General features: G+C 56.3%; 1 protein-coding gene across 2 annotated transcripts; it reads left to right on the top strand.

The window, feature by feature from the left end:
* The first annotated feature begins 6,186 nt into the window (after nucleotides 1-6,186).
* On the top strand, nucleotides 6,187-20,837 carry TIMM44 (translocase of inner mitochondrial membrane 44). 2 transcript variants are annotated; one of them, XM_021705139.1, is made up of 13 exons: nucleotides 6,187-6,240; nucleotides 8,740-8,841; nucleotides 11,797-11,967; nucleotides 12,874-12,954; nucleotides 13,692-13,841; nucleotides 14,591-14,730; nucleotides 15,008-15,093; nucleotides 15,792-15,884; nucleotides 15,973-16,097; nucleotides 17,424-17,474; nucleotides 19,196-19,285; nucleotides 19,871-19,981; nucleotides 20,305-20,837. In XM_021705139.1, exons 1-13 carry the CDS (start codon nucleotides 6,196-6,198, stop codon nucleotides 20,422-20,424), a joined length of 1,365 nt encoding a protein of 454 aa, XP_021560814.1. In that variant the 5' UTR covers nucleotides 6,187-6,195; the 3' UTR covers nucleotides 20,425-20,837. The 2 variants fall into 2 exon arrangements, with proteins under 2 accessions (XP_021560814.1, XP_021560815.1); XM_021705140.1 differs by lacking the exon at nucleotides 13,692-13,841.
* Nucleotides 20,838-21,050: the final 213 nt, after the last annotated feature.

The following is a 21,050-nucleotide window of genomic DNA, read 5'->3' as shown; positions in this document are numbered from 1 at the left end:
AGCACGCTGTTCTGGAGCAGACGGGGTGCTCCTCCAATGCCAGGAGCTATTATTGTACCTGGAGGAGGGGAACAGGGGCTGGAGGAGAGAGCCAGCCGGTAGAGGAGGGAGCAGGGCCGGGAAGGAAGCCAGACGGAAGGCAGACAGAACATGGAGGCCTGTGGGCCACGGCAGCAGCTGGGCGTGGGCAGGAGCTCTGGGCCGAGGGAGGACGCAGAGAAGCTGTTGCAGGCGTTTGCAAAGGACTGCCCTAACAAAGTACAGCCCTGGGGGGCTCACACACGGGAAACGTGTCGTCTCGCAGCTCCGGGGGCTGGAGATCAAGCCGCGGGCACACGTGGCTGCTGGCGAGGCCTCTGTCCTTGGCCGGCTGATGGCCGTCCCTGTGCACGTGTCTGCGTCCTCACCTCCTCTTCCTAGACGGACACCGGTCACACTGGACGAGGATCCATCCTAATGACTTCATCGGAACTTACTTATCACTTTAAAGGCCTTGTCTCCAAATCATCACATTCTTTAGTGCTGGGGGTCAGATCGTCCAACAGATGAATTTGGCAGGGGAGGGGGCGGCGGGGGGGGGGGGGGATGACATCCAGCCCAGAACAGCATTGAGGGGGTTTTTGGGAGAAGGGATGCAGGAGGAGCATAGGTTGCAAGCAGCAGACTTCTCTTGCTAAGGATGTGCCTGGGTCCCCATCTGGTCTACCCGAAACCAGGGGGCTGTCCGGGTCCGCCCTCGGGGCCTACCTACATGGTTAGATGCTGGACTCCCTCATTCAGGTCCTTCACGGCTGAAAAGGGCCTAACTAAGCCAGTATGTGAATCTCTTGGCACACTGCCTGGCCTAGAGAGCTTGATAAATCACAGCTATTATTCTTAATTAAGATTATTGGGCCGGCAATATTAATCTAGAAAAACCACCATTTAGGCCAAAAAGAAAAAAGAGCCTGATTACATAGTGATAAACATTACGCGAAGTTGGAGACAGGGCATTATTAAAACTCTGTGCTTCATAAAATACAATCACACCACAGAAAAATGTTAGAAATAGAATAAACTGCCAGAAACATAATCACAGCGAGAACTTAAGAAACTATGGCAAAGTGAGGGTATGAGACTAGAAATCTTCTGTCCAACAGTCACACTCCTTGATATTACCCGAATGAAATGAAAACTTACAACCACACACCCAAACCTGCACACACAAGTGTCTATAGCAGCTTTGGACTTGGAAGCAACCCAGACATCCTTCAGTGGGTGAAGGGATAGACTGCGGGACATCCAGACAATGGGATGCTATTCAGCACAAAAAAGAGACGAACTCTCCAGCCATGAAAAGACGCAGAGGAACCTCAAATGCATAGGACTAAGCGAGAGAAGCCAGTCTGAAAAGGCTGCACACTGTAGGATTCCAACTCTATGACATTCTGGAAAAGGCAAAAGCATACAGACAGTAAAAGGATCAGTGGCTGTCAGTGGTGCGGAGCGGGGAGAGATGAAGAAGTGGAACACAGGGGATTTTTAGGGCAGTGAAATACTCTGTATGTTACCATAACGATGGATACATTCATTATCCATCTGTCCAAACCCACAGAGTGGACACCAATGTAAGGCATGGGCTCTGGATGATAATGATGCGTTGATGTGGGTTCATTGATGGTAACAAAGGTGTCCCTTTGGTGTTATGTTGACAGTTGGGGAGGCTGTGCATGCAGAGGGGCAGAGGGTACGGTGCGGTATATGGGAACTTCCTTGACTTTCCACTCAATTTTGCTGATGCTTTTCTCACAGATAGACTGGGGTGATGGGTTTTGGGAAGAAAACCCCAGAGGTGAAGGGCCCTTCTCGTATCACATCCTATCCAGAGTACATGCTGTCAGCATGACTAATCACAGGTGTTTTCAAGGACCAGTAACAAAGACTGATAACTTACATAGGCCAAGAAGGAAATCTCTAAGCACAAAAAGTAGACACTGCCCAGGCCCCAGGTTTTGTTACGGTACAACTATACAAAATGCAGGGGGTGTTACCCCTGAGCCCCGAGTCTCACCCTCCCCAGGCTGCAGAATCAAAACACTCTAACACTTATGGGGAGGGGCTTCTAAATTGGCCCTCATGGTTCCCATCTCCTATATTCATGCTCTTGTCTGATCCTCTCTCCTTGAGTATAGACAGGATCTAATGAGTCCATTTTAACTAACAGAATATGATAAATGGGATGGGATGTCACATCTCACATTAGGTTACAAAAGACTGTGACTTCTGCCTTGCTGGCCCTCTCTTACACCCGTGGACAGAAGTTGGCTATGGCAGCTGGCAGTTGGAAGCTGCCGCACGCCCACCTGGCAAACACTGAAGCCTGTGGTCCATGAGAAACGGAGGCCCTCGGTCCGACAGCCGGCAAGGGACTGAATCCTGCCAACAGCCGTATGAGTGATCCTGGAGCACAGCCTCCCCCCATCAGGCCTTGAGAAGGTGACAGCCCCACCTGACACCTGTATCACAGACCCGTGAGACACTGAGCCAGAGGACCAGTTGGGTCACACCAAGATGCCTGACCCACAGAAATGGTGAGAGCATACAAACTCGTCTTAAGCCATGACATTGTTAAAAACAGCTTTATTGGGGCGCCTGGGTGGCTCAGTCGTTAAGCGTCTGCCTTCGGCTCAGGTCACGATCCCAGAGTCCCGGGATCGAGCCCCGCATCAGGCTCTCTGCTCAGCGGGGAGCCTGCTTCTCCCTCTACCTGCTGCTCCCCCTGCTTGTGTTCTCTCTCTCTCTGTCAAATAAATAAATAAAATCTTTAAAAAAAATAAAAATAAAAAAAAAACAGCTTTATTGAGGTATAACGGATACGCAAAATCTGCAGATACTTCATGTATATAATGTTGTGCGTTTTGGACATACACACACACCCGTGACACCATCACCACAATCGAGGTAACATATCCCTCACCTGCAAAGTTTTCCCGTATCCTTTGTTTTAGGGGTGGGGGTGGGTGGGTGGGAGAACACTTAACATGAATGTTTTAAAACTAAAATTTTTGAAGTGCACGATACAGCATTGCGAATTGTAGGCCCTATGTGCCAGCAGAACTCTAGCACTCACTCACCTTGCAGAACTGAAACTTGATATGCACTGAACAACACCTGCCCATTTCCCCACCCCCCAGTCACCAGGAACCACCACTCTGCTATTAAGCCATCCTGTTTTGGAATAATTTGTTACAGGGCCACGGTGAAATAACAGTCTTTCTGTGATAATCCCAGCCCCAAATCTTGCCCTTCCTGGATGAACACTGCACACACACACTCCAAGAACAGGCTTTCTGGATGCTTCTCCAAAGGGCAGCTCCCTGAGGGCCTTGGTCCTTGTCCTGCTCTTGGTCTTGCCATTGACCTTGCCCAGTGCACACTCACCATACAGCGCTGGGAAGGTTCCCTGCACCCTGCCACCCCACCAGGGAGCCTTGAACACACGGCTTGGTCTACTGATCAGGGAGACCTGAAGGTCTTAGTCAGCTGGGACTGCTGTAACAAAATACCACAGACTGGGCGGGGGCGGGGGGGGAGGGGGGTAAACCACAATTATGTCTCACAGTTCTGGAGACTTGAAAGTCCAAGATCAAGATGCTGGCAGAATTCGGTCCCTGGTGAGGGCTCTCTTCCTGACTTAGAGAGTGAGAGAGCCAGAGATCTTAACCAATTTTTAAGTGTACAGGACAGTATCGCCAACTATATGCCCACTGTTGTAAAAATACGGAAAATACGGGGGCGCCTGGGTGGCTCAGTCGTTGGGCGTCTGCCTTCGGCTCAGGTCGTGATCCCGGGGTCCTGGGATCGAGCCCCTCATCGGGCTCCCTGCTCCGCGGGAAGCCTGCTTCTCCCTCTCCACTCCCCCGCTTGTGTTTCCTCTCTCACTGTCTCTCTGTCAAATAAATAAATAAAAATCTTAAAAAAAAAAAAAAAAAAGAATGCCCTTATCAGAAATGTGCTGATCGGTATTGAAGGGGAAGTGTCTTGATGTCTGCAACTCTCCTTCAAACGTTTAGCAAAACAAACAAATCTGCTTGTATATGTACGTGCGTGTGTTATTTGTGTGTGTATATATAACAGAAATGGCTAAAGCAAGTGGCAAAATGAATCTAGGTGAAGCGTCCATGAGTGTTCATTATACTGTGCTTGCAACTTGTTTGTGGCTTTCAAGTGTTTCAGAATGAAAAGGTGGAGCAACAAACAGAGCACCCTCAATGCTCCCCATATGTTCCTCCAGCTGCCACCATTTCTCGCTCTACACACAGCAAGGATTTCTCAGAGGTGCCCATGCCTGCCCTACGTGCTGGCTGAATGTTTACTAGCTGGCCCTCCAAACGAACCAAAAGCTCCCGATCTGTAGTGTTTGCCGATTCCTGTGGTGTAAATACTCTTCCCACCGTGGCGGACTTCAAGCTACTGATGCGGTGTCGCTGAACACGGAACTGACAGAAGATGCAACAGCATGCGTAACAGTATTTCCAGCATACAGATGTGATTTATGTAAATGCCCTCAGTAGCACTGCTAGCAACACGTGGAAAAATAATTAGGAAGTGTTGAGTTTTGAGTATTTATTACCTTTGTCTAAATACAATCCATTTGATGGGGAAGTTTATACAATGAACTTTTAAACAAGGGCTGTGTTTAACAACTAGCTCCCAAATTCCTAAAAATTTGACAATTCGCTCTCGCCGGCCAGTACAAGCTGACTCCAGCACACCTCTGTAAAAAAAAAAAAAACTCAACCCACTGAAACCTGGTTTCCACAATCACCATTCAACCAAAATGCTCTTGCTCTTGCCCAGTGCACACTCACCATACAGCGCTAGGAAGGTTCCCTGCACCCTGCCACCCCACCAGGGAGCCTTGAGCACCATATTGCAAAAGGGACCTCCATATTGCAAAAATGCCAAGGACAATGGACACGGGTCTGGCCTGGCCTGCCTTGCCTGAGTTCCCTGTAGCATTCAACACTCCACACTCCGCCTGCCTTCTCCGAGGTCTTCCAGGTGCTCTTCCTACCTGTTGACCGGTCCTGCCCAGTCTCCTTCAAGGGCTCTTCTTCCTCCAGACCTTCTTCTCAGCAACAAACCTGTATATCCCAACCACTTAACTAGTTTGCTCTTCTCGGAGTAAAGACATTTCAAAGCCAGAGTGGAAGCCCTCATTACTTACTCCCACCTCGAGGTGGAGCTTCTGAGAGACAGAGAATCTGTCCAACCCTGAAGCTAGGGAGTGTATGTTGCCTCCCTTTCAAGTCCCACAGACCTTATCACAGTTTAATAACTCAAAAGGCTTCAACAGGGCAAAGGCAGCATGCATTGACTCCCCCCCACGGTACCAGCTCCCCATCTCTCCTAGACTCAGATCGCATGGCCATGTTAAGGTACCGCCACTTGGTGGCGGCATTCTCTAAATGGAAAATAGTATCCAGGTGCTAAAAAGACAAAGGCCTAATCTTCTTTAGGGCCAGGTGTGTCAATTCACACGGAATCCACGGAGGAGCGGCCTCCACCCAGCCTGGTCTTAGCTTCATCTTCCTGTTCTGGACTAAAACCAACAGGAGCTTCCTCAAAGTGCTGTACAAAGTGGGCTCATGTGCTCTCGCTCTGGGAGCAACTCACTTGCCCGTCTGTCGGTCACTGTAGGCCACTGTCAGTGAGAACCAGGGTCAGTCACTACCGGGCTGGTCCGCGGGCCAATCAGTCAGAATCCAGCTGAATCCATTCCTGTGGGCAGCCGCTCCACTTGTCCTTGGACCACTGCAACCCGGCGCGATCTGTCGGGGAGATCACCGCGGGGTACGGAATTCGCGCCCTCACGATCCGCCCCTTCGTAGTCTTATCCAACCAGAGGTCTCCGCTTCAAAAAAGTGCCCGCCCCCCCACGCCGATATCCAGTCACAGGCCCCGCCTTCCGAAATCCTGCCCTATCAGAGGCCTAGCTCTCTAGGAATCTCCAGCTCATTAGGCCCCGCCCCTACTCCAGACCGCTCTCCAAGGCCCCGCCCTACCCAGGAATGCTGTCTAAATCAGAGGCTGTTTCCTCTCCGAAACCCCGCCCCCAGGGCCGGCTTTTCCCAGGCCCACGCCGCGCCACATAGACGCGGCTGGTGACGCCATCGGGCCGCGTTGCCAGAAGGTCACACGGGATCCAGCAACATGGCGGCGGCGGCGCTGTGGGGAGGCTGGTGTCGCTGCCCGCGGGTAAGCGGACGTGCAGGGTTGGGGTGCGGAGTAGGGGCGGGTCTAGGGAGCTCCAGGCCTGCGACCTCCAGGGCCTTTTTGTCCTCAGGCCTTTGGCCCCCTCGGCCCTTCCTTGGGCTCAGCGAGAGCCTTGGGTTCAGGGCGTTGGGTCGGCGGAGGCCGGGCCCGGGGTCGCGGAGCGAAGCGCATGGGCGGGGGCAGAGCGTGCAGGCTGGGAGGCGGCCATGGGCGGAGCCCGGCGGGGGGCGAATCGCCCCTCACTTCCTGATCACACTCCACGTGCACAGGGGAGTGAATGGTGGCCTCGGCGCCCAGTGGAGAAAGAGCGAGAAGTCAAAACACCGTGACAGTCACGGCTCGCGTTTATATGCCAGGTCCTCTACGGAGGGCATTTCCTGCATCGCTCCCCCTAACCCGCCGTGTGAAGGTGCGGGAGGTAGTTCTCTCCCTGGCTGAGAGCTTGAGCTCATGGGGGCGGTGGGAGTTGAGGTGTGTATAGCGTGCTCAGAAAACAGTAGTATTTCATGTTGCTGGAAGTCGGTTAGGAAACTGGGAGTCAGAAAGGTTAAGCAACCTGCCCACAGTGTCAGCTTGGGGGGTAGCTGACCTGGCCAAAATCCTGGGTCAGACTGAGGACAGAGCCAGGCTGTGGAGGGAGGAAAATATCTTACAGGGATCCTAGTGTGGGGAGAAAGAAGCTGTCTGACTCAGGGCTGATTTTTTTTCTTGGCTGCTTGTCTTTTGAGTCAGGGTTGAGAGATTGAATTTACACGTTTGGATTTGGGCACAAAACTGGTGGGGCACCAACCTCAGGTTTGGGCTTACTGTGGAATTTCTTTCCCAAGTTAGACAGCCATCCACTTCTATCTCAGACTGTTGCTGAAGTCAGTGCTCCAGGATCAACAGGTGTAGGCAGAGAACAACTTACTAAACTAAACTAAACTCTTGGGAGTTACTCGCTCTCTCTCTTTTTTTTTTTAAGATTTTATTTATCTGACAGAGAGAACAAGCAGGGGGAGCGGCAGGCAGAGGGATAGGGAAAAGCAGGCTCCCAGCTGAGCAGGGAGCCTGATGCGGGGCCCGGTCCCAGGACCCTGGGATCATGACCCAGGCGTCCCGGGAGTTACTCTTTTTTACAAAAATAATTTTTGGGGGGCGCCTGGGTGGCTCAGTTGTTAAGCGTCTGCCTTCGGCTCAGGTCATGATCCCAGGGTCCTGGGATCGAGCCCCACATTGGGCTTCCTGCTCCGCAGGAAGCCTGCTTTCCTCTCCCACTCCCCCTGCTTGTGTTCCCTCTCTCTCTGTCAAATAAATAAATAAAATCTTCAAATAAATAAATAAATAAATAAATAAATAATTTTTTGGGTAAGTTTATTTAAGTCATCTCTACCCCCAGCATGGGGCTTGAACTCATGACCCCAAGATCAAGAGTCTCATGCTCTTCCGACTGAGCCAGCCAGGCGTCTCAGGAGTTACTCTTGAACTATAGGAGATGGTGGCATTTGTATGAGTTTGGGATGTTGCTTAAAGTTTCTGGAGAAAGGAGGCGTGAAACAGGGAGAGGAAAGGCCCAGGGAATGTGGAAATGGAAGAGTGGTTTTTTGACTTTTTTAAAAAGATTTTATTTATTTATTTGACAGAGAGAGACAGTGAGAGAGGGAACACAAGCAGGGGGAGTGGGAGAGGGAGAAGCAGGCTTCCCGCCGAGCAGGGAGCCGGATGCGGGGCTCGATCCCAGGACCCCGGGATCATGACCTGAGCTGAAGGCAGACGCTTAACATCTGAGCCACCCAGGCACCACTGGAAGAGTGGTTCTATGGGGTCATTGACATCAGCGTGTGTGGTTCAGTGCTGGGTGCCAGGTTTCAAGGCCTGTGCAGGTCCAGGCCCTTCTCTTATGGAGCTTAAAAGTTCTTCATTTGGTAGGAGCAGAAATGCCTTTCACATGGCATTAGTAGTGTTTTTGCCCAGGTGGATCCCCTCAGTTGTCCCACTGGCAACCCAACCCTGGGACATGGTAGGTTTCTCCCAGGGTTGTGCCTGGAACAGTAAGTTCTCCGTGTTTTACCTCTGAAAGCCCAGGTCTCTGGCCTTCTGGGGCTGGCAGAAGTGGGGGATGCTTGTGAGAGAAGACTGTTTACTGCCAGCATCGAGGCTCTGGGTGCCCATTTCAGTCTCCAGGATTAAATTAGACTGGCATGATTCGCCTTCTTCCACCATAGGTTGGCATTTCCTGGGACTTCTCTGGTTTTCCCCAGGTTCAGAGGCAGGAAAGTAGACATGGACCCTGGAGGTGCAGATCCAGTGTCGTCTTTTCCGCAAGATTCCACTGGCTTCTCAGAATTTAGCAAGATTGCAGAGGGTCTAGCTTACAGCACAGGCATGCGGTAAAAATCGGCAAATGAGTCTTGGGTGACCCCCAGCTTTTCAGTGTGGCCTGCTTACTTCCCAGTCGTTCTCTTAACTGAATTGGGTCTTTCTCTTTTCTCCCCCAATTAGAAATGCCTCGGCAGTGGAGTCCAGTTTCTGTCCAGCCACAACCTGGTGCCGCTACGCCATGGTACCTATCCCATACGCCGGCCCAGCAGAGAGCTGCCCGTGGTGAGTGACTCAGAATGCTAGCAAGCTGAGAGGAGGGGAAAGTCTTCTGAAAGATCAGGCCTAGTTGACAGGAGAGAGGGCTGCAAGATGTTACCCACACTGCCTGGGGCAACTGATTGGCTGACATTCCACATCTAAGGCCTTCGGGCTTCCAGAGTCCAGCATGCTGGTCCTCTCAGGATCTCGAGAGGTGCTTGGCATTAACAGAGGTAGAACTCCCGCCTGACAAGGCAGATGATGTGTCAGCTCTAATAGCTGGAAAGGCATCCCTGGACTCAGCTGAAATCCACCTCCCTGTGGCTCTTGCCTTTTCTGTGTGACAGCCCTCCAGGCATTTGAGCAGAGTCACCCATCTCGGGGGCTCAGTTTTCTGTTTCTCTTGTTCCCCACAGACCGCATTTTCTAGAGCTTTTGCCCTTCCCTTCATACCTCTTCAACCATGCTTCTTTCTGTGGGTGCCTCACCACCACGGGGAGGAAAGCCCAGAAGCTGAAGTACTTCCCCAAACCCACACACTGGCACAGCTCACACCCTACCCTTCCCTCTGAGTCTCCTCCCAGCAGTAGACTCTCACACAGGCGGTGGCGCAGTCCCAGACGGTCTTTTTTTTTTTTTTTTTAAGATTTTATTCATTTGATAGAGAGAGAGCACAAGCAGGGAGAGCCGCAGAGGGAGAGGGAGAAGCAGGCTCCCCGCTGAGCAGGGGGCCCGATGCGGGACTCGATCCCAGGACCCCGGGATCACGACCCGAGCCGAAGGCAGACGCTTAACCAACTGAGCCACCCAGGCGCCCCCCCAGACGGTCTTAGAACCTGGACTCCCTCACCAAGACTCCATTCCCACGCCCACACCCCGAGAAAGGCTGGCCCTGGGGCTTGATGCGGGCTCAGGAGTCAGTCACCCTGAAAAATGGGAAGGCAGGCCCCGGCCACGGCGCTGCGCTGGTACACCATGAAAGTGGTCCCTGCCCCATGCGGCGGCTCCCTCGCATGGTTCTCCAAGCATCCCCTTTTCAGAGCCTGCTCTCATGCTTTTGTTTTTTTTTGCTTTTTTTTTTAAAGATTTTATTTATTTTTTTGAGAGAGAGAGAATGAGAGACAGAGAACATGAGAGGGAGGAGGGCCAGAGGGAGAAGCGGACTCCCTGCCGAGCCCGATGCGGGACTCGATCCCGGGACTCTAGGACCATGACCCGAGCCGAAGGCAGTCGCCCAACCGACTGAGCCACCCAGGCGCCCTGCTCTCATGCTTTTGGCGAAGCAGGGACCCAACCCTGGCTCAGTCTGACCCTGGAGCCTGTGTCTTGGGCAATGCACTGGCTCTTGTGCATGGAGTGGGGCCTTGGCCTTTCTTTTGGCCTCCCTAGGCTCTGGCCTCTGGGTGTGTCGGGGTTTTCCTATGAGGGGGACCCCTGAGCTTCAGCTCTTGGTGACAGTGATCCATAAACGAGGGAGGTTTATGCCAAGCCCAAGGGTGACATGTGAGGCCCAACTTGGGACTTGAGAGTGACCCCAAAGGAAGAAGTTACCCCGGCCCCAGAAGCCCAGGGAGTAGGGCCCTATGCCAGCTTCTTTGGGATGTTGTCCCAGTCCTGGGCCCAGGGCCCCTTTGGGTGTTGACCTTCACCTTAAGATGAGCCCATTTGAATCCCTCTGAGGATTCTAAGCTGCACCCGTTTCTCATCCAGGGTCTCCTCTGTTGAAGAAGGAGCCTGGTACTTTGTTTTGTTTTAGAATAGACTTTATTCTTTTGAGCATTTTTAGAAGTACAGAAAACCTGAACAGGAAGTACAGAGAGTTCCCATCAGCTTCCTCTCCCCCTCTCCTCCCACCTGGGCACACAGTTTTCCCCGTGAGGCATTTTCATCATGAGGCGCATCTAGCATTAGTGTAGCATGGTTGTTCCGACTCATAAGCAGGTATTGATCTGTTATTAACTGCAGTCCACAGTTTGCCTCAGGGTTCGCTCTGGGTACTGTACATTCCCAGGCTGTGGACAGACGTCTGCCCGGTGTCCACCATAGTCGTGTCACAGAGAGTAGTCTCGGTGCCCTGAAACTCCCTTGGGCTCTGCCCATTCATCTCCCCCCCCACCCCACCAGCCTGTGACAACCACAGATCCTTTTACTGTCTGCATGGATTCACCTTTTCCAGAAGGGCCTAGAGCGGGGATCATACCGTCTGGAGTCTCTTCAGACCAGCTTCTCTCAGCTAAGGTTCCTCTGTGTCTTTTTTATTTTTTTTTTAATTTTTAATTTTTTTTAAGATTTTATTTATTTATTTGACAGAGAGAGACACAGCGAGAGAGGGAACACAAGCAGGGGGAGTGGGAGAGGGAGAAGCAGGCTTCCCGTGGAGCGGGGTGCCCGATGCGGGGCTCGATCCCAGGACCCTGGGACCATGACCTGAGCCGAAGGCAGACGCTTAACGACTGAGCCACCCAGGCGCCCCCTTCTATGTCTTTTTTAAATTGAGATGTCATTGACATATGATGTTGCGGAAGGCCACAATATCTTTTCATGGCTTGCTAACTCATTTCTTTTTATTATTGAATAACATTTCATTGTCTGGACATCTCATAGTTTACCACCTGATGCTTTTTTTTCTAAATATTTTTTTTAAAATATTTATTTATGAGAGGGAGGGAGAGAGAGAGAGAGAGAACACGAATGGGGGTAAGGGGCAGAGGAAGAGGGAGAAGATCACCCCTGCACCTAGGGAGAAACAGACTCCCCACTGGGCAGGGAGCCCAACTTGGGGCTCCATCCCAGGACCCTGGGATCATGACCTGAGCTGAAGGCAGATGCTTAATCGACTGAGCCACCCAGGCGCCCCTCACCTGATCCTTTTTTGATTTGACTTTTGTCGCTCATAAAAGAGGTAGCTATTCATTGTGAACCCCGTATCGGTACAGAGGAAAAAGTACAAACCCTTTGTTTCTTTTACATTCTTTCTAGTCCAGATCCTATTCTTCTGGAAACAGGAAAGGCTTTCTTTCTGGCTTACTGGATAATATCAAACAAGAATTAGCCAAAAACAAAGAAATGAAAGAAAGTATAAAAAAGTTCCGAGATGAGGCCCGCAAGTTGGAAGAGTCCGACGCGCTCCAGGAAGCCAGAAGGAAATACGTGAGTCCCTCTGCTTCGCGTCTCCCCTGGTGGCACACTTGCTTCCCACGCGGTGCCGGCGTGGCGGGGGAAGGTGAGGTCACTGCGCTGGCGCTGGGGGCGGGGGGGGACGGAGTACGTCGTCAGCCCTCCGTTCCTGTGCTGAGATGGAGCGCCGTGCTCTGCACACCGGCAGCACCAGCTTCTCTGGGGAGCGCGTGAGAAATGCAGGGTCTCGGCGCCCCCCCATAGCTGCCGGGCCCGCGTGTGCATCGGCCGGCCTCCCCTGGTGACCGCTGGAGCAGTGGGCTTGAGATGCAGTGGTCATGGCCCTCTGAGTGAAGCGGGTAGAAAGCGGGTTACAGCACTGCAGGTGTCCTTAACGGTCGCCGTCTCTTGGCGAGCGGGCTCCGCCGCCTCTGCCGCACGAGGGCTGTGGGGTGGGGGCAGCCTCCCCTCCTACCAGTGGGCGCCCGCGCCAGGACCCTGGGCTTTTTGTTCTCCGGGCCCCCTCCCAGGTCATGCGCAAGGCCTATTCCGTCGGCGGCAGGTCGCCCTTCCTTTCCGTTAAGGAAGGGGTGGTTTGGGGGCAGGTCGGGGGGACAGTGGCTGCGGGAGATCCGGCAGGGGCTGGCAGCTGCAGGGGTGCAGAGTGAGGCAGGATAATGTCAGTGAGCCCGGGGGGAGGGGCTGCGGAGGGGGCCAGATCACCCCTGCACCTAGCGAGGGAGTGGAGCCAGGGGCTGGGCCTAGAGGGTCTCCACGTGTCAGCCTTTGGCTGCTGAGCCCGCCGGCTGGTTTGTGGCGCAGTGAGGGGCCCCGGGGTGGGCAGGCTGGCAGGGGAGAGGGCTGCTGAGAAAAATGCTTCTTTGGACCCTTGCCTGTAAGATAACTGCGGCGGCGTAACAAACAACATCCCTCCCGTAGAAAACCATTGAATCCGAAACGGTGCGGACGAGCGAGGTGATAAAGAAGAAGCTGGGGGAGCTCTCGGGCACAGTGAAGGAGGTAATGGTCTCTGGGCCGCCACGCTCCATTGGCCGCAGCTCGGGGCCATCTGTGGGTCGCGTCTGGGAGGAGAGAGCGGTGCTGGGAGCAGCGGCAGAGCTGGGGCGCCGGCAGGGAGGACTTGGCGGGACTTGGCCCGGGGCTGCGGAGCCGTGGGCGGCAGGCGAGGGAAGAGCCGGCCTGGTGCGGTGGCTTCCGGAGTTAGGCTGCGCGGCGCCCCCAGGAAGGAGAGCAGAGTCACACTAGCCCACGTGCCCTGCAGTTTACCACTCGGGTGAGAAGCTTAGCTGCCGCTGGCAAAGACTGGATCAGAAACGAGGATTTTTTTTTTTCTTCCTGCCTAAATACCAGGAAGCGCTGCTTGGCCCCCAGGCGAGGGTGGGGAAGGCAGGGAGTTGCGCCAGGGGCTTCCTTTTTGTGCCTTGTTTTGCTTTTCTCTGTTCTGGGCAGGAGAGCAAGGCAGGCCGGTGCAGTGCTGGACGCAGGTTTCTCCCGTTATCCCTCGGCTGCCTCTCCTGCCCATTCTGGGGAGAGCCAGTTGACCTGGTGTCTAGCCCAGGGGTCCAGCACCCCAGACTTTGTACACGGGGGGCCTGAGTCTTGGGGCCCCATGGGCCAGACAAGCTCAGAACACCCGTTCCCGCCCTTTGGAGGGCTCAACTGGCCTTAGCTCTGGGGGAGCTCATGCAGGCCCCGAGCGGTCCTGTGCTGACACCCCTGTCCCTCTGTCTCAGTAGAGTCTCGACGAAGTCAGTAAAAGCGACTTTGGCCGGAAAATCAAGGAGAGCGTGGAAGAAGCAGCCAAGACTGCCAAGCAGTCCGCCGAGTCAGTGTCCAAGGGTGGGGAGAAGCTGGGCAAGACTGCCGCCTTCAGAGCCCTCTCTCAGGTGGGGCGGCCAGGTGCCCTTGCTGCCGGAGGTGCCCTTGCTGCCGGGGGTGCCCTTGCCTTGGCCTGCTCGGAGTCCAGGAGCCAGAGTTCCCACCTCGGAGCTCAGCCTACGCGAGGCACCCGGTCTGTGCTCCACTCCCGGCTAGGCAGCCTCGGGCAAGTGAGAGCTTCTCAGCCACTAACATCCTTAGCTTGTGCCTCTAAACCAGGGACCTTTCGCACTCAGGGTGACTGGAGGTCCCGAATTCGTTCCCTATCACCTGTTGAATCCTCCCGTGGCTGAGCCCTCTGCTGGCCACAGGGGCCACAAGATAGAAAGTCCTTGTTTCTGCTCTCAAGGGGTATGGGGTCCCAGGAGGGGATGAGCAGTTCCTGAGCGACATGTGACAGAGGAACAGACAGGGAAGGGGCCACAGGTGGAGGGGGCAGGCCCTACAGAGCGGGGCGTGCACAGCCAGCCGAACAGGGCCAGAGCCTCTGTCTCGGGGAATGAGAGGGAGGCCAAAGAAAAGCAGGGTCCATCTAGAACAGTCCCGCTGCCCATGCAGGGAAGTCGGGCAGGTCACTCTGAGCCACGTGACCTCAACACTGGGGGAGGCCGAGCCCCTGGGGTGTCATCAGGCCCTACGTTGGGGTTCCCAGCAGATGCTCTCCGACGTGGGGCGCAAACACACAGGCCCACCGTGGTGGTCTGCGGTGTCGGGCAGGTTCCGAGTGCCCACCGCGTGGCTGGCTGCTTCCCTCCAGGGGGTGGAGTCTGTGAAGAAGGAGCTTGACGAGAGTGTGCTGGGGCAGACCGGGCCCTATCGGAGGCCAGAGCGGCTCAGGAAGAGGAAGGAGTTTGCGGGAGAGAAGTTCAAGGAAGAGAAGGTGTTTGAGCCCAATGAGTAGGTAGCAGACCGGCCAGCGCCTGTGTCCCACCCCATGCACTGGGTGTGGCCGAGCGCCCGCAGAAGATTCTACCCGAGTCAGTTCATTCCTCAGCTTCTTTTCTGCTCAACAGTCCCTGCTCCCTAGTGCGTCTGGGGGAGCGGGTGGGGTGGGGAACAGGAGAGAGGAGGCTGAGAGGCGCGGGGTGGGCTGTCCCGCTACACCCCTCCCCCCGGGGCCGGGTGGGTGGCAGGGCTCCCGCGCTGCTGCTCACCGCTGGCCCGGTCTTCCCAGGGAGGCCCTGGGAGTCGTGCTGCACAAGGACTCCAAGTGGTACCAGCAGTGGAAAGACTTCAGGGACAACAATGTGGTCTTTAATCGTGAGTGTTCACATCTCGGAGGCTCAGCTGACAGCGTAGCCGTGACCGCGGAAACTCACTGAGTGCTCCCCATGTGCTGGGCACAAGCCAGACCCCCACTTTACAGAGGAGGAGACCAGGGTCAGAGAGGACCAGCCACTTCCGCAGGATCGCCCAGCCAGTGAGCAGCAGAGCTCTGGCAGAGCACAGGCCGACAGGCAGCCCTGCTCACGCGGGCAGCGGTACATTTCGGGCTGGCGGGCCAGGGACCCTACCATGGGGGCCGAGTCACCCATCGCTGCCGTTGCCAGAGCGGTTGCTAGCAGCAGGGCGACCGGGCAAACGGCTGTGGATTTCCCCGTGAGACGCTCCCTCAGAGGGGGCGCTGGTGGAGCTCGGCCAGCCAGCTCGAGGCCCCAGAGTTCTCTGTTCTTGTCTGGGGCATGGGGCTCCCCAGGTGCCACCCACCCTCGTCCCTTGTCCTGTGGGGGTTGCTAGAGGCCTGTTTCCTTTGGAGGGAGAGCCCCAGCTAGCAGGGCGGCCCCTCACGGTTCGCACAGCCCCCTCAGCCCACTGCTGGGGACGCAGGCTCAGAGAAGTCCCCTTGTTTACCCAGCACGGAGACTGGATCTCGTAGGGGCCCCGAGGAGCCCTCGGAAGTCATGGAGTAGGGGTGTCATTCTGGAAGGGCCCCTTGACCCCGGCCCATGTCCCCATAGGGTTCTTCGAGATGAAGATGAAGTATGACGAAAGTGACAACGCACTCATCCGGGCGTCCCGCGCGCTGACAGACAAGGTCACGGACCTGCTGGGTGAGTGGCTTGCCTGTCCTTGCCACCGGGGCTGGCAGCAGGGGAGGGCCACGGGCCCTCGACCCACTCCTGGCTCGGCTGCCTCCAGGGGGCCTATTCTCCAAGACGGAGATGTCAGAGGTGCTCACGGAGATCCTGCGAGTTGACCCCGCCTTTGACAAGGAGCGGTTCCTGCAGCAGTGTGAGAACGACATCATCCCCAACATCCTGGAGGTGGGTTGCCCCCTCAGCGGGCCCTCCCCATCCTGGCCGGCCTCTTATCACACTGGGCTGCGCACGACACCGGCTGTGGCCTGATGGAGCGCTCCGCCGGGGCAGACACCTGTCCCGCCTTCAGAGGCCTGAGCACCCCATGCCTGGCCCTTGTTAGTCATGCACCTCTGAGAAGGCACCTGGGGTCGCCCGTGGGCCCTGCTGGTCCCCACGACGGCAGCTGCTTTCTTGCCTTGGCTGTTGGGTGCGTCTGCTCCCGGGACTGTTCCCTGTCACGATGTCCGGCAGCAACTCCTGCCTCCCTTGAAAGCTGGCCTGGAGCCTCCTGTCTGGTTCCCTCGTGCTCTGTGCTTGAGGTGGTTCCTTGGAGGTTGCAGTGAGTGGCTGCCCGGGGCCTTTCAGGAGTGGGTGAAGCTGTAGCCCGTGGGGCAAGCCATGAGGGGGACCCTAAGGGGGCTCTCCTCCAAGGTGTCCTCTCTATGGGAATCCTGAATCCCATCTTCTATCCCCTTCCTGGCTCAGAAACGAGGAGGGAGCGACTTGCCCAAAGTCCCGCTGCAACCAGCCCTCCACAAGGCCCCTGCCCGAGTCGGCTGCCTTTTCCTCCGCCACGTCTGCTCCTTTAGCCCCCAAGACGTGGCCGGAGCCCAGGAAAAGTCCTAATGAGACCACAGAAAGGCCCTGCAAGCCCCAGTGGGTTCCTGTCCCCTCCTCCTGCCTCCTCCATCCCAGTGACCTTCATGGGTCCCTCTCCCCTTCCGATTTCCCAGGTCCCTCACGGCACTTTGGGCAGGGAGGGAGGAGGTAGACATGGAGCGATCCCCAAAAGCAGCAATCTGAGCACAGGCAGTTTCTTCTGGGGTGAGGCTGTCTCAGCCCCCAGCCTGCTTGTGCTTTCCCTTGGGCCCTCAGCTCCTCCGTCACCTTGAGCAGGTTCAGCCCTGCCTCCAAGTTCCTGCGGAGGTCTCCCCCATGGCACCTGGGAGGCCACCCCTGGGACCCCTCCTCTGTGCTTTTGTGGACCCAGCTGTGCAAAGCTCCATCCCCAGTGGAGGGAGAATGCAGCTCTTGGCCTCCCTGGCTCAGTTTCCTGGCCAGGGTGAGCCCACCACGCTCCTCTGCCTCCTCCCACGAGGCCCTTGGGACCACCCTGGGCTGCCGGGGGTCACACAGGCCCTTGGTCCCCAGGGCCTGAGGAGGGGCGCCCATTGCTGCAGCCCAATTCAAGGCCCCCTGCTCCCCAGGTAGAGCCTGTGGGGGAGGGCCTCCTGCCTAGATCGTCCCCTCTTAGTCTCGAGCTAATTTTTTTTGTTTTCCCCTTTTTAGGCCATGATTTCTGGAGAGCTCGACATTCTCAAAGATTGGTGCTATGAAGCTGTGAGTACTTCTTTCTTTTTATTTTTTTCTAGTTAGGCCTAAAAAGAATATCATAGCTTGGAGATCTGCTTGGGCAGCATGGTCTGAGAAGGGCATGATGGGGTCTGGTGTCCTGATTGTGGGGGGACCCCGGGGGCCGGGGCTGGGCGGAGAGGGGTGTGTGTGACCTTCCCATCCCCGGGCTAGCGTCCATCATCACGCCCATGTCACAGGCATCATAAGGGTACAGCACGAACACAGGCAGCATTTGCAGGACACAAAGCGCTGGCTGGACTCATTAGCTGTCCTCACTTTGAGTTCCCGAAACAGATCAAAACAGATGGTGATAGATTTCCCGCATGGGGAGGAGCCGTGTCCTGACGAGGCCTGACTGCTCCCCGGAGTCGGGGCTCAGGGTCCCCGGGCTGCACGGTGCCGGGCCATGGGTGACAGGGTCAGCCCCCCTCAGGAGCACACCCTGTCTTCCCTGGAGCCTGGCAGCCTCCCCGTGCCTGCAGGGCTCTGGCTGGCCACCTCGCCTCCCCCTGCTCACTCCCTGACCTGTGTCTTTGTGGGTTGTTTTTTTTTTTGTCTTTTTCTGAGCTTATTTGTATTAAGCAATCCAGAGCCTTTTTTGGCTGACTCTGTTCTGCTTCCAGCTCACAAACAACTTGGAGAAAGCAGAGGAGAAGATGTCAGATTTTTTTTTTTAAATACTCCTCTGCATGGTGACTAATCCAACAGGCATTTGTGAGTGGTGGTGGTGTTTCTTTTTTTTTTTTTAATACTTTGGCACCATTAGGATGTGGTTGATTATCTTTGCCAGAGAGCTGCTGGTGCCCCTGGAAATGCACTTGAAATTGCAGGTGCTCACACAGAGGTGTTTTTTAAATGTCATTTTTTAAGAATCACACCAGAAATGGGAGCGGCAGCATTTGTTTTCTTGGTAGCAGTTATTTCCATAAAAAGTAGTTGTGATTGGAATGTCTTCCATCATAGTTGATGAGTCCAGAGAAGCTTCTGGAGGAAAGCTACAAGGCTGCACATGTCCTGGGCCTGGGAGCAGGCTGGGGGGGGGGGGGCCAGGGGTGTTATGCGGGCTGCACTGCCCCTTCGGAAGAACGGGCTGCCTGCGGGCAGCAGCTTCCCCGAGCAGCTGGTCAGCGAGGAGGAGGCACCCCGTGCAGCTCATTTCAGAGCAGCCGTGGATTAGGGCAAATCCTAGAAAACGCGTTTGATTCCAGGCCAGGATTCAGAGTGCGGTGAATAGGGGCAAGTCCAAGATCAGCCAGAGAGGCCTCAACTTACCCCTGGGGCTGTGTTTCAGATTCTGTGGCAGGAAAATTACCAACTCTCCCGATGATACCACTTTCAGTCGGTAGTCTTGATGCAGTGCTGCCTTTATAACGAGGGAGGGGTGTGCGATTCGGGCCAGCAAATGGGGGGCACCAGCCCGCCTGCTTGGACCCGTGCTCCTGGCGTCTGCCACGCCTGGCGTAGCACAGCCCCGCGCCAGGAGCCGTTTCTGGACGGTTCGAGGGCTAAAAGCGCGGGGCTCGGCTGGCGAGCCCGCCTGCGAGGAGAGCCGCCCAGGACCGTGTGTCGTGCCCCGCGGCGCGCCAGCCTTGGTGCTGCGGCGCTCGGGTGGGGCTTGCGTTCCGGCGTGCATGCGTGCGTGCAGCCCCAGGCGTGCGTGCGTGCGTGCGTGCGTGCGGCCCCAGGCGTGCGGCTTCTCATTGCAGACCTACAGCCAGCTGGCTCACCCGATCCAGCAGGCCAGGGCGCTGGGCCTGCAGTTCCACTCCCGCATCCTGGATATCGACAGCGTTGATGTGAGTGTCTCTCCCGGGGGGTGTGCTCGTCACAGGGGCGCCCCGTCCCTGCAGGAGTCCTGACATGGGCAGGTGCTTGGGTTAAGGGACCTCCGGAGCCCCTTTAGCGGAAGCCCGTGGTGGGAGAATTCTTAGGCAGGTGGCAGACGCAGGGGGTGCTGCTGCCCAGACCTCGGGGCCCCTAAAGGCAGTATTGCCCCTGCGCCTTTACTGGGAAGGGGGGCGCTTTGTCAGGACTACTTAGGCCCGGACGGTCCCAATGGGGAGCTGGAGACACGCCAGCGCACGCTTCCCTCTACCCCTGCCTGTGTGCACGACTGGGCCCTTTGCGGGGGGCCTTGATGTGGCCACCCAGCCCAGGTCTTAGCAGTTCAGACAATGGGTCACATTGGGAAGGGTCTCGTGGGAATCTCCCACCTGGAAACGGACGACTGGACTCCTCAGCCTCCTTCCGGGGCCTGGCCCAGTGAGGGGCACGAGGGGGGTGCTGGGGCCGCTCCCTGGGAAGCGGGGATCTGCACCACAAGGGGAGCAGCAGGGAAGGGGTGTGGCCACTCTAAGCCCCCTCCTCCCCCCCCCCCGCAGCTGGCCATGGGCAAGATGATGGAGCAGGGGCCTGTGCTGATCATCACTTTCCAGGCCCAGCTGGTGATGGTGATCAAGAACCCCAAAGGCGAGGTGGTCGAGGGTGACCCGGTGAGTGCAAGAGGAAACGGAGCAGCACGGGCAGGTGGCCATCTTCAGCTGCCTTGCACTTTGGAGCCAGGAGGTTTTGTGACTGTGCAGAAACAGCAGGGCCGGGCTTCCAGAAGTCTAGGGTCCCAGTCAGGCCTGGTGGAGGTCAGAGGGTGACTGACCTGTCTGGTTGGGCCAAGTCCTGAGTTGCAGCCTCTGGAGCCCAGAGCCAGGCTGACACCCCCAGCCCCACTCCCTGGTCCCTCCTGGTGTCCCCTCTGTGTTCTGCCCTGCTCCTCTCGACAGCCCCTTGTCCCCAGCCCTCACCTTCCCCACCCCGGCAGGAGAAGGTGCTGCGCATGCTGTACGTGTGGGCGCTCTGCCGAGACCAGGACGAGCTCAACCCCTATGCAGCCTGGCGGCTTCTGGACATCTCCGCTTCTAGCACAGAGCAGGTCCTCTGAGCACGGTGGCCGCGGCCGGGGGCTCCTGGGCTGGATCAGCACGTGATGGACACCCAGAGGACTGGTGTCTGCCTGCAGCAGCTAGACCTCTGGGGACAGGACTGTCGGTTCTCTACCAGGGCGGCACGGGGAAGGGCGGGCAGCTGCCGGGGCTTCTCCCCACAGTGCCAGCCCCCGCGCTGCCCCTCGGCCCCGCGGGGCTGCTGAGCGAGGTCACGGCGGTGCACAGGCCCGATGGTGCCAACGGGCCCCTACCCAGGGACTCTCTGGAGGCAGGAGGACAGGGCCCAGGCCCCCGCCACTCAGAGTGGCCCACTGGCCACTTCAGCCAGGGCATTTTGGCTCCGTTTTTTATTTTAACAGTGCCCTTATTACCCGTGTGTATATGCCTGCGATTTGGAAATAATAAAACACCAAAGTGCAGGAGAGCAACTTGGGTGGTCTGAGGTATCTGTCACTGGGGTGGGGCGGGAGCTGACCAGGAGGTCACAGGGAGGTGGTCAAGGTCACTGAAGGAACTGAAGCTCTGGAGGGGGCAGCCTTGCCTGGTCAGGACCCTGCCCGCCCTTGGGTGACCGAGACAAGAGCTAGGGAGTTTTCAGTAGTCTGGCTGGGGTCTCGGAGGG

Source organism: Neomonachus schauinslandi, chromosome 1 (genome assembly GCF_002201575.2).
Source record: "Neomonachus schauinslandi chromosome 1, ASM220157v2, whole genome shotgun sequence".
In the NCBI taxonomy this organism is placed as follows: Eukaryota; Metazoa; Chordata; class Mammalia; order Carnivora; family Phocidae; genus Neomonachus; species Neomonachus schauinslandi.
Note: the sequence above shows the minus strand (reverse complement) of the source record. Positions and strands in the feature narration are given on the sequence as shown.